This window comes from Mya arenaria, chromosome 12 (assembly GCF_026914265.1).
Source record: "Mya arenaria isolate MELC-2E11 chromosome 12, ASM2691426v1".
In the NCBI taxonomy this organism is placed as follows: Eukaryota; Metazoa; Mollusca; class Bivalvia; order Myida; family Myidae; genus Mya; species Mya arenaria.
In genome coordinates, this window is record NC_069133.1 from 54,158,237 (window position 1) to 54,171,421 (window position 13,185).

Sequence of the window (13,185 nt, forward strand, 5' to 3'; positions counted from 1 at the left end):
TAAATGTATTGTTGTCATAAGTGTTTCAATTTTACGTTTAATAGTGATTTCAAGTAGTTCATCTTTTCCCGCGTTATTGTGACATCATTTGAAAAAATGTTTCCGGTTACAGTCGGGTTGTTCTATTTACAGAATGGGTAAGAAAGGATTACTGAAAGGTTTTCTTAAATGAAATTAAGTATTTATTTAACAATTCGTGAATAAAATAATAAACTATTGGTGTAAATATAAGTAATGAATTGCAGGGTTGATGTCATTATTGGGGATATAAACGCAATCGGGCAGGTCAAAGTACGCATGGAGTCCTACACTTTGACCAGCCCAATTGCGTTCATACCCCGATAATGACATCAACCTCGCAATTCCTTCCTTAACACACATCATCATAAAGTAGTCTGCCTTTAGGTACTTTACCTGCATAACCTATATTATCCTTATCAAAATGAACTGTCCCCCCACCAGCCCAACTCTATGCCAAAATCTGAAGCTTGGCCTTCATGTATGCAGCCTTTACTTTGACCCCCTCCCCCTGCACCACCCACCTTCTGTTCAAGACTCTTCTGTAGTCCAGCAATCTTGAGCTCAGCTTTCTTGTGACCAGCCTCTAGCCGCGCCACCTCTGTAGTGGTAGACCTGCGCAACTTCTCCATATCATCACTTGCTCTGCAAATATTTAGATAAATGAACAATAGAGAGACACAATAGAGCAATGCACATCTGAAATATGCCCTATAGAAGCTTAAACACGGCATTTTGTATGTAAATGTTTATTTTATGAAACCATTAATAAGCTCTCTTTAAAAGTCAACACAGTAACCCACTTGTTCTTACCTAGCGAGTTTATCCTCGGCCTGTTGTATAACGGCTTCTGTTTTCTCCTCTGCGGTTTTTAACTTGCTCTGGTAGTCCTGTACACACTTCTTAAGGATATCTTCATTCTACAAAGCAGTTTCAATTTACTCGTTTTACAATGATAATGAAGCAAGTTATTACAATAATTGTTAATCATGATGTTACACAAGAGTGTATACGGTCTTGTTTTGAGGCAAAGATGGAATGACCGGAGGAACCTACTTGTCCAGCTTGGCGACCATAAACAAAACTCAAAGACTCACTGACAGTGGAACCCTGATCATCTAGGTGAGGAGCAATTATTCTAACAACTGCCCTAACCAGACTACCTTTTTTAACATGGGATATTTTAAAACACAAATTACACTATAGCCTTAGTAAATGTATCAGATTGAACATAGTCAATGCTTGTAGAATGTTCACAGTAAATCAAACGGCTTGATTTCAACACTTTAATATTAAAATCAGTCAGAATCAAACATCGGAATTAATCGGTCAAGCCATTTGGATAAATTTTCAATTATGTAATCAAAATCAAAAGTTCGCCATTTTTTTTAAACATTTTAAACTTAAGTGTCATAAAAGAATAAAAAGCTGCATTTAAAGCTGCACTCTCACAGATTAACCATTTTAACAACTTTTTTATTTTTTGTCTTGGAAAGTACAAATTTTTGTGTTAATATCTGCAAACCAATGATAAAAGGTTACTAACAGTTTAAGAAAAATGCATAAAACATCATTTTTTGTACTTAAATATAAAAATCTGCGATCTGATTCTTTGTCAGCTGTCTTTTATAACTGGTTTCAATGGATTTTCGCAAAAATTAGCTCGTTCCAAGACAAAAAATAAAAAAGTTGTCAAAACGTTCAATCTGTGAGAGTGCAGCTTTAAATGTGAATAGGTGTAATAACAAAGCAAATTAGTTTGCTGTATGATTGCTATTTGGAAGCAAATTTTAAAGATAAGCTTGATGGTTTTAGATGAACAGACTTTAATAAAATAATATATATCGTTGTTCTACAATTGTTTTTCTACTGTTGTATTAACAGTCACAAAGCAATAATAAAATCAAATAATGGGAACCTAATCGTTAACTATCGATTTCTGACAATACTGGATCATCATTTTACCCTAATAGTCAGAGCAATGGGACGGGCAACATTAAAGGGGCTAGACACCAGATAGTCCCAAAATTGGCAAATATATTATTCCGACAAAACAAGCCTAGAATCGTCAATATGAGCTGGTGTGAGGCCAATAATACATCACTTTACATGATTAAAAAAACAACATCGTTGTCACAGCTGAGTTAAAAATAGCACATAATGATATCACAGTTTATAGTGTGTATATTTATTATTTAGCATGTGAAAATCACGTTATCAGTACAGATACATACACCAATGCTCTTTCAAAATTTACTGAGATGTACGTGGTAGACAAACCCAGTAAATTTTGAATTGGAAAAATACGCGAAACACAATTTTATTCAAACAAAAATTATTGTAAATGTATCATCTAGTCCCTTAAACATGCATATACTAATTAGTTGTTATTTCAAAATGTGCATGATTTTAATGACATTTTCTTAAACAGTTTCAGAGTTACAATCAACAGAATTGTTTATTTACAAATTTGCAAAAAGAGCACAACATTTACATAGAGGATGACATCCACCCATGATAAACACACAACACAAAATTAAGCTTAGTCAAATGATAATAATAGTAAGTTATTTGCATTGATACAGATGTGTGAATTGAAACTGGTAGCATGTGTACCAAGTTTCAGTTGAATATTTTAAACCATTTTTGAGTTCTGGCGGAAGTTAAAGTTTTTACTACAACAGAAACAACGCCGGCGACAACAAGTCCACAACAAGACCTCATCCCCTCTTCTTTGAAAAAGGACAAGCATAAAATAAAAGAATAAACAACATGATCAATATTTTGATTGGCAGCAAGATGTACCTTTTTAAACCCCTCAACAACGCCCTTCGTTCTCTCATATCGCTGATGGAGCTCAGAGAAAGCTGTCTCCACTGACTGCAGGTCATCCAGAGCCTGTAAAATGGAACTGTTTTATAAAGGGGGTTTCAAGAATATGTTATACTAAAATAATAAAGTATATTGCTCAGGTAGGAAGACCATTCACAATGATGAAAAGGCTTAATAAAACAACCAAGTCACATTGGCCATAGATGAAATAGAGGACGTGTTACAGGGTTGACTTGCTTGATAGCAAGTACTGAACAGTAAAACATTTCTAAATATCTTAAATACCATGGAAGCAGTGTGTATTATTATTATTATTAAACCTCATGAAGTTAAGAGAATATATGAAGTTCAGAGTTGTTTAAACCGTTCATTAAACCACAATTGATAGTTTGTTTGGCTTTTCCTGATAAGACTCCAAAAACTAACCTCAACCCTAAAAACCCCTCAAGTTAAAGTATTTTTTTTATTTATTTTTTTCATTTTTGAGTTGGGACCTGTCAGGGTGTCTACGTTCATAGTAGGCTTATCAGCCTTCACTACTACGTAAAACAGTAAAGAGGTCAAAATACTTCACTCTTTATAATGCTTAAATACACATGAAAACTAAAAGTTTCTCCATAACTTTAACTGATGTATTGCACTATTTTTATTATGGAGTTCAGGGGTTTAAGGAAATAAAAAATGTACCTACCTTACTTCTAGAAATGAGGGTAGGGAATGCCAAACAAATTATTAATTGTGGACTTACACTTAAATCTTTTTCAGTAATAATTTTTACAAAAACAAAATTATCATTTAATAAATCAACATGAACAACTACACCAATTACTGTAGTTGGATTTATTTGTTTTACGACCTTTTTTAAGTTTAGGCCAATTTTGGGATGTTTAAATTTACAAGGCGATTAATATAATTCACTTAAACTGACCTGGTCTCTCTCTTTCACCACTTCTTCAAATGTCTGCTGAGATTCTGTGGTCTTCTTCAACTTGTCAGCTGAAAAAAGTTTATGTACATAATTATTAGGGATTAAAAGATCATTAAGTATGGTCAAAAGTTGATTATGTCCGAGGTTAAAAATCAATCATACAAATCCTTACTCAATGGTTCCTTTGTACAGCAAAGGGAGGTAACAGCTGTATAATGTTCAGACATGTTCAGACAATTCTATAAAACAGTAAGCAGAACGGACAAATACTTTTGATTTTGATAAAACTGTTTTTTGGTAAAAAGTTTTGAACATTTAAAGCTGCACTCTCACAGATTGACTGTTTTGACAACTTTTTTTATATTTTTGTTATAGAATGAGCCAATCTTTGTAGAAATATTAGGAAACCAGTGATATAAGACTAGAAACAAAATATCTTACCACAGTTTTTCAAATTTACCTTAGAAAATCAATGTTTAATGCTGAAAAACTAATTTTTCTGAAAGTGTTAGTTTTAGTAAAAAAACTTCAATTTCAGAACAGCAATATTAACAAGAGGCCCATGACGGCCTATGCTCTACTGGCATGGCTCTTGTGGTCATTTTCAATCCAGAGCATATATGTATGGGTAAAAGGCCACAATCATATAGTTCACTTGAAACGTTTTGTGTTTGTATTAGCTGAAAACGTTGCATGATGTAAGCAGATTCGATTTTATCATTATTTTACTCAATGATACCAAAATTGCAGAAAAAAATATGACTGAAGTATAAAAAATATTTTGTTTTAGTGGGTTGCGAACCCACACTGGTTAAGTCAAGGAAATATTTTGAAAGTTTTTCTTATACTAGTCTCTAGGAAACTTGTGACCCCCATGGCAGGGCCAGTTTTAACCACACAGGCCGAATTTCAACTCTCTTGATGGAGGACTACTAAATGATGCCTTATTCAAAATAGCAAGGGTCAAACATTCCCCAATACAAGTATACCAAACCCGTGATATGATATTCTGCCATTTTGTATATCATAAAGAACTATTTTGACTACCTTGAAGTTGAGCTATAGTCTTTTCAAATTCTGTCACAACACATCTGAAACAGGAATACAGCATTGTAACGTCAGTGTTAATATTAAAGACAAAACTACACTCCATCATGATCGTCAATTCCTAAAGGTAATTCTTTTTTAAGGTTTTTAATATCAGGGATGTGATTGACCGGGCAGCTGGGGGGCTGAAACCATTTCGCCCATGGGTTCTTAGGGTGCTCTTGGGGTCAAAAGCACACTGCCATATAAGAAAAACTGGCCTTTTAGAAGCTCTTGTGAGGGTTCTCCTGACTTCAAACTGGAACATCACTTAAAAAAAAAAAAATTATCAGCTAAAAGATCCGCAGAATTCCGCAAATCTGCGGACAAATCACATCCCTGAATATAATTTGTTTTATTATTATATTTCCTTTAAAAATACTGTCATCTTTGATCTTTTTATGGAAAATACAGTGTTTTATTTTTTATTCTAACATGTAAAACCTACTAGCCGGAAGAAGCGTTACATTCGATTCAGAATAGCCTAAGGTTAAGTCAGAAATGGTGAAGAAAAATGCAGTGAAGTGAGCAATTTTACAACTGGCTCCACACCACACACTTACTTCATATCTTCATTTGCAGACCTCAATAGGAGAACCTGCTCATCAAGGTAGGCGATCTTCTTGTCACGATCTGCAAGTTTCTTGCTCCACTCGCGCTCTTTGTTAAGCAGGCGTGTGTTGAACTCCAGCTCCAAGTCCTGCCTCATCTTGTTCCAGTCGGACTGGGAGTACTTCAATACCTGGGGCAGGTGATTTACAGGCGTGAACATAATTGTGAACGCAGCTTACACAGGTGATTTATAGGTGTTAATGTAAATGTGAATGCAGGTGATTCAAACAAGTGAGTTAAAAAAATTGGGGCTTTGAAACATATGACAACATACATGTATGTTAGGCAAATACAAACAGCCGTTCAAAGTTTACAAGACCTTTAAAATAAAAGTAGAATACAATTCCTTAATCATTGCCACTTACTTTGAATAATAAAAATATACTCTGTCTCTTCAAAGGCATGAAAGTTTTGTGTTTTTAATAGTTCGTCTATAGTGTGTACTCCCTGTAATAAGTCATACCTGGCAACATCAATTATCAAACCGGCAATTATTTCATCTTATTTGGCAACATCAATTAACAAACTGGTAATTCTTTCAGCCTACATGGCAACATCACTTTCAAACAAGAGCCGTCGTAAGACAGCGCACTCGACTACGCCACTTTGACTTAGAATACAATAACGATGTAATAATACCAAGTTTGGTCTCTTTATGTCAAACCTAACTAAAATTATTCGATACATAAGGTGACTTTGATGCGGCCCTCCCACCAGCCCGCCCGAACAATGACGCAAGTCATTCAAATAACTTGATTTCCCATTATGAAAATGTGGTTAAGAATATACAAATATGCCTTTCAAAGGAAAAAAAAAAATAAAAAAAAATTCTAGGGCCATAATTTGTATTTAGGCTTAAAACAGAGTTATGTTTCTTGTTGTAAGATGGTCGTAAATAATTTTGAATTTTATTAAGTGCATTTAAAGAACGGTATAGAAGTTTTTTATTAAAATCCCAACTTGCCCTTAACTTTTACTTGCCTAAAACTTAAACCTAAGTCAATCAGGGGCCATGACTTGTATTAAGGATATGGAGTTATGTAACCTCATTAGGTGATGGTCCTGAACAATTATGTGAAGTTTTAAGTCAATTGAATGGAGGGTATAGAAGTTATTAAAAAATATCCAAACCTGCCCTTAAACTTTAACCTAAGTTCCATCGTCAATCAGGGGCCATAATTTGTATAAAAGATAATATTGAGTTATCTAACCTAATTATGTGATGGCTCTGAATATCTGTGTGAAGTATTAAGTCAATTGAATGAATGGTATTGGAGTTTTAAGTGAAAATCCCAACTTGCCCTAAAACTTTAACCTGCTCTAAAACTTTAACCTAAGTCAATCAGGGGCCATAACTTGTATATAGGATAATATGGAGTTATGCAACCTCATTGTGTGATGGTCCTGAACAACTGTGTGAAGTATTAAATCAATTGAATGAATGGTATTGGAGTTTTAAGTGAAAATCCCAACTTGCCCTAAAACTTTAACCTGCTCTCAAACTTTAACCTAAGTCAATCAGGGGCCATAACTTGTATATAGAATAATATGGAGTTATGCAACCTCATTGTGTGATGGTCCTGAACAACTGTGTGAAGTATTAAGTCAATTGAACAAAGGATATAGAAGTTATTAATAAATATTCCAGCTTGCCCTAAAACTTTTACCTAAGTTCCATAGTCAAGCAGGGGCCATAATCTGTGTAAAGAATAATATGGAGTTATCTAACCTCATCATGTGATGGCCCTGAACAACTGCGTGAAGTATTAAGTCAATTGAATGTAGGGTATTGGACTTATAAGTGAAAATCGCAACTTGCCCTAAAACTTTAACCGGACTCCGAAGCTGACGCTGGGGTGAGTAGTATAGCCCACCTATTCTTCGAATAGTCGAGCTAAATAGGGCAATGTCTATTTATCTAGCATGTGGAAAAGCATATTTAAAAAGTTTGCAGCTAAGCAATCGCCAATGCTAGCATAGTATTGTCAGTTAAACAAGGGGAATAACTAGGCACTTATTAAAGCCATAACGGGCCTTGCTGCGTATGTTCATATTCAATTTATTGGTCACAAGTGAACAAAGATAAGTTAAAATGTCTTAAGACAGTTTACTACGCCGACTACGCCAAGGCTATGGCAATACTTGAACATTTTTGTTCTAAAAATAGACAAGATAAAAAATTCTTCGTGTGATTTATGGAACACAGAACAAAAACATCTAACATATAAGAGTCACAAAATCAAATAAGAACCTACCATTTATAAATCGTAGTCAACTAATTTAAAAGTGAATCTAAAACGGCTGAAGTAATTTTCATGGAAGTATATTTCTTCATTAGTTAGTGTTTAAACCTACAAGTACCGAACCCCTTCCACCATCTTGTTCTGCAACTATTTAAGCCTATTTCTATCCAATTACAGTTAGGCCACAACAAATTGATCATTTGTTCGTCGGATTTGCCGCACCTAAAATTCGAAAAACGAAAAAAAAATAACAAAAACTTTTTTTTTGCGCCCGCACATACTATTTGGCCGCGCATATTTATATTTTTTGTTGACTTCTAAATTTCCTCTATTTTCTGAAATTCTTTTACTTAGAATTTAAACCTGCAACGTCGACCTCGCCTTTTTGAAGGTAATTCCATGCTTTACATTCTTCGTGAGCAAACTTTCCTCGTGTCAGGACAAAATAAGGTCCGGGTAACCGCAAAATAGCCGATATTTGTTGACAGTCTTTTTTGTCGGGAATATTTAGCAGGACGCACCGTTGTTATTCATTTCCGGTATTAAGTTTCAGGTTACTTTCAGTATTTGTAATGTAAAATACACGTTTTAAGTGAAAATCAGTGTCATAGTCAATGGATTATAGTCTTCAGTAAACAACAAGAGTTTCACAGCGTCGAAGGCAATAATTATTTATGTGTGTTTTAAGTAATTTATTGTTTTGTACTCAAAATTTAGTGTTAAATAATAACTAAATCGGATTTTGAGTGCAAAACTTATATTAAAATACACGAACACACGACTTACGGTACAACCATTGAACATGTTTTCGTGAGTTATTTTTTTAAATTCTTAAATGTCTCAGTTTTCATATAATCATAATTGTTTAAAACAGATAAAAATATTAGGACTTGTAAATGTTTTAGAAAAATTCTGTATTTATGCACCAGTCAATTGTAACCACGCCCCCCCCCCCCAACCCCCTTCCCTCAGGTTCGAGGATAGCCGGGTAAATGAACCGTGTTTTAACCTTCCAGGTGGCCCCGCAGTGCCGGGTGAATGCGGTGGATTTGCCCGGCGGGGTTGGCTGGACCGAAAGTCCCCGCTATTCCCCAGACCGGGAGGGGGGGGCTGGTGGTTACAATTGACTAGTGCATAACACATACAGTTTGAAAATAACATCAGTTAAATCAGAAAATAAAACCTTTTATAAGTAAAATGACTGTTTTAATTTTCTCAATTCTTTGTGCTTATCCAATTTTTTCGTTGACCGAGTTGTAGTAAAGTGGCCTGTTTCTTACGGTCATTGAAGCTATGGGGCCATCATGTTATTCTTTTTAAGGCACGGACCTATACAGCATAGGTTCTTGGTCAAGGCGAGGTCTTGAAAGGGAAACACCACCTGCTTTAAAATAATAACCGGTGCCACATTTGCAGAATTCTTTGATCCTGCTTCAAGTATGTTGTCCCGCAATTCAATCCACAGTGTTTCTTTTTTTTAGAAATGTTCTCTGTCTTATTTACTTTTTCAATCTTCTGCAATGTCAATGTCACTACAATTTTATCATGTGCTTCAAGAGGTTCAAATTTAGACCTGACCCAATATTTGGAAATGCTCAAATGATGAATTACTCTTACTAGTCTAAAATGTTTTTTTTGTGATAGTAAGTTACGGAATGAATACAATAGTTTTCTTTTTGGTCCTCGAATAATTGCACGTTACTATGAGAAATGTTGTCTTTACAATATACCCATGTTTAAATTTAAGTTAATAGTAAAGCACTGGATCTCATTGCCATTTGTTAATATTGAGACAGATTTTCATGTGATACAATCAAAACCTTTTCATTTATAACTGAGAACCTTTGTTTGTAATTGAAAAGCATTTCTTGACATAATTGTATAATAAATTTGGTAAGAAATAAACTTTTTTATTTTTTTTTTATTTTTCGCTCTTCGCTCGCCTCTGATTTGCCTTAAATTTAAAAAAAAGTATTTTTATTTTTTTTTTCGCTCGCTCGCTCCTACCTTTTTTTGGCAAAATCCGTAGAACAAATGTTCAATTTGTTGTGGCCTTACTGTTTCATTAGTATAATGTAAAGACTTCCTTCTAAAACTGTTTCTTCTTCATAAGCTAAGCTGATTTAGGGGAAATTTAGGGGGAAAACAATTCAGGAATCTCTCACCATTTATTGTATTTTTATGTATAATCATTATTATTACTATAAGGGTTCATTTACAACGGCTACTTTGGCATAGGTTTGCTTAGCGCAGGAAAAGTAATGGGTTTTGGCTGATTTCCTGTTTGCAATGCTACTGGAAATGCCCATATGAGATTACAAAATAGATTTAGGTATGTTTATTCATTCTTATACTTTGATATTAAATAGGGGCAGATTAATAAGTATAAACGTATAATCTTTTACATGCACAGTTTTTACAACTGTATCCAAACTGTTAAATTGCATTTCATATGTTTTTCATGCAAAAGTTTAAACGACACACAAGATAATTGTAAGATTATTACTGAACAGGCTTTTAATACCATATTTGTCCCAATAGACCACACAGTGAGAGTCATTTTTCACACTCTCTGGCATTAAAAATCTTCTCCAAATTTGTAAGTCAAACTTGGTTGTGTGTAACCTGAGAGTAGTATGCTTTGATAAAGGTTTAAAGTAATGGAGTAAGCAGGTGAACTTTGACAAAATGGTAAGTGATGGGTTGTTATTCAGGGAAACAAGCTCAATTTGATGGTTTTCAAACAGAATAGCTGTATTAAGGTCCTGGCATCTGTGAAAATGTCCAGAAAAAAGAACGCTGTGTATCTTGTATCGGATGCATGTCTACTAGGATAAATATGTGATGGTATGAAAATTGAAGTTATTTTAACAAGCCACAGTTTTATTTCCATTGATATATTCATTCTGTTCTGACCTCCATGTATCATAGCTACAATAACTTCCTACTATGACATCAATTACATTTTATTTCAACATTATTATAGAATTGAGCTTATGAATAACATAGAATTACATGTGCCATCTAACATCAACTGAAAAAGGGTTTCATTTTTGGTAAAAAAATTAGACAGTGCCATATGGAATAACCTTATCACAGCCACCATGCCCAAACATACAACAGAACACTAGGTACAAGTAAATGGATTGGATCTTGAAATAATGCATTAACGCTATATAAATGTTGCGTTTTTTATACTCTTTTAAATGCAATTTTGATAGAAAAAAAACATAATATTATGTGTGCAACATATATCAGGTTTTATCTGTAATTAAAGGGAGATAATTTACCAATAATTAAGCCAGTGTAAGAGTAAAGATTTCGCATGATACTGACAACAGCACCAAGGAAATGACAATAACTCCACTATTTTTTTTCAAAACACAGAAAAGATTACAATCATTGAATTAATTCAATCCAATCAATTTACTTTTATAAAGACTGATTGGCTGATAAGTTTTGCGAAAAGCCACATAACCAATTGTGATACCTATTTTTTTATTTTATTAATGCAAAAAAATATTTCCCATTTAATTTGTAAATTGCATTAAAGTTCATATTCCACCCTACTCAGTTCTCTTTCCAAAAAATATGCAAAGATTTACTACGCTATAACCAAATACCCAGTATTTCCTACACTAGCACCAGTTCTATATCAGCCAACCAATCAGAAGGAAGAACAGCAGTGTGTGCAGACTGCAAGGTCACATTCAACTATACAATACCTGGTCACTGGTATAATCATCACAGTTGACGTCCTACACATAACATAAGCCCACATGTATCATACAAGCAATACAAAAACATAAAACAAAAAGAAATATGATGAAATGGACACTATCTATATGGTATAATGTATGAAACAGTTTAAAAAGATGCAGCCAAAAGGCAAAAATGTGAACTTCATATCATGAACAAGAATCTGCATTAATGTTAGCTTATATAAAATAGATCATTAGCTAGATGAGCTGTAGGAAATTTCCCCTTAGCTTTGTGATATATATAAACCAATGTGGTCAAATTTACCTTGGACATTTAAAATGTCTAAAACATTACTGCCAGTGCATATCATGCCTTAAAAACACAAAGGAACTATGAAATAAGTATAATCAAATGTAACATCAATCATACTTAGAATGTAATAGCCTCAATAAAATAAAGAATCTTTGAAAATACTGCACCAGATGCATAGCAAAAGGACAGTTGTAATTCATAAAAGAAGAACAGAAACACTATAATTGTGCTATAATTTCAATGCATAGCTTAACTGAGGGTGCAATAAAACAGTGCATTCGAGTCAGCCATGCTCCTGTTTTATTTTATATTGATAGGAAGCAAATCAGGATCTTCCTAAAGCCATTTACATGTAATTCATATTTATTAGTCAAAATGTTTCATTAATTGTATGGAAATGGCATTCTTAAGACAGGGGTATTATAATTATTTACAGACATATTTAGTATGAATTTGATGTAATATTTATCGGCAATCAGGGACAAAATGTAGAGTCCTTTATGTTCAAACATGGTAATATGAAGATGCCTCAGCTTTTTAAACAAGAAATGAGAACAAGTAGACCCAATAATGGCACGCCCATTTAGAGCACATGGAGTTGAAAACAGCTTGATGGTTTTCTCCCACCAGAAAAGACATGTTAACCAGCATTAACTTATTAACCACAAAAGTAGTCCCGCAAGCCTGTTAACAGCTCAGTGGCCAGCCCTACCTGTACTAGCTGGACTATGTTGTCACTCTCTCCACCCACTTTCCTTGTCCCCGACATCCGCTCACCCGCCCCATCAGCCTGCAATGTACCAGAGAACAAGCTGTTTGATTGGTGAATTGGTGGAGGAAAACATAACAATAATACAATGAACACTGCAGGGCCAAGCCCAGAAGCTCAAACTAGCTTAGAGGCAAAGTCCTGTAATTGGACCATAATGGTAAAAAATGTTGTTTTTTTCTTATTTGTCTAGAATGATGCAAAATTAAATACTATCATTATGTTTATTAAAAGAGAATGCATCAAAACTCTTGTCATTAAACCTATGATTTGCTTATTGCAATTAAACATTGCAATTAAAAATCTATCTGGCTTTATCTTACAAGATATTTGTTAAATAAAATACAAAGATATATAGTGCAAATAAGACACAAAGAAGCAAACTTACTGCTTTGTTTTCAACAGGATGTAAATGTTTGCTCTTAAAAAGAAGTGCTTCTTTTTTAAACAAAGAGTTTTAAGTTGAAATATTATCCCAAATTACAATACAAATTAATAAACCCTGAAATCTAGCAGTGCAATCTCAAATTATTGCATTCATCTAAAAAATACAAAAGTATACTTATCTTAATAATCATATTTCTTAAATATTTTTTTCAATTCAAAAGGATAATACATGTCATACAGAACTTGTAACATATCACAGTATTTTTATTGAACTATTATAGAGAGCAAATAACTAA

At 33.8% G+C, this 13,185-nt stretch overlaps 1 protein-coding gene across 6 annotated transcripts in view; it reads right to left on the reverse strand.

Moving 5' to 3' along the window:
- Nucleotides 1-13,185, reverse strand: part of LOC128211193 (transforming acidic coiled-coil-containing protein 1-like) — a 36,144-nt gene that overhangs the window by 4,230 nt on the left and 18,729 nt on the right. For 3 of the 6 annotated variants that reach the window (XM_052915665.1, XM_052915662.1, XM_052915661.1), the window contains 8 exons: nt 12,446-12,523; nt 11,445-11,477; nt 5,428-5,606; nt 4,826-4,869; nt 3,779-3,846; nt 2,824-2,916; nt 832-938; nt 543-663 (listed from right to left, as the gene is read on the reverse strand). In XM_052915665.1, the coding sequence (XP_052771625.1) occupies nt 543-663; nt 832-938; nt 2,824-2,916; nt 3,779-3,846; nt 4,826-4,869; nt 5,428-5,606; nt 11,445-11,477; nt 12,446-12,523 (723 nt within the window). The remainder of the gene's footprint in view (nt 1-542; nt 664-831; nt 939-2,823; nt 2,917-3,778; nt 3,847-4,825; nt 4,870-5,427; nt 5,607-11,444; nt 11,478-12,445; nt 12,524-13,185) is intronic. The other 3 variants (XM_052915667.1, XM_052915664.1, XM_052915663.1) reach the window with 1 other exon arrangement.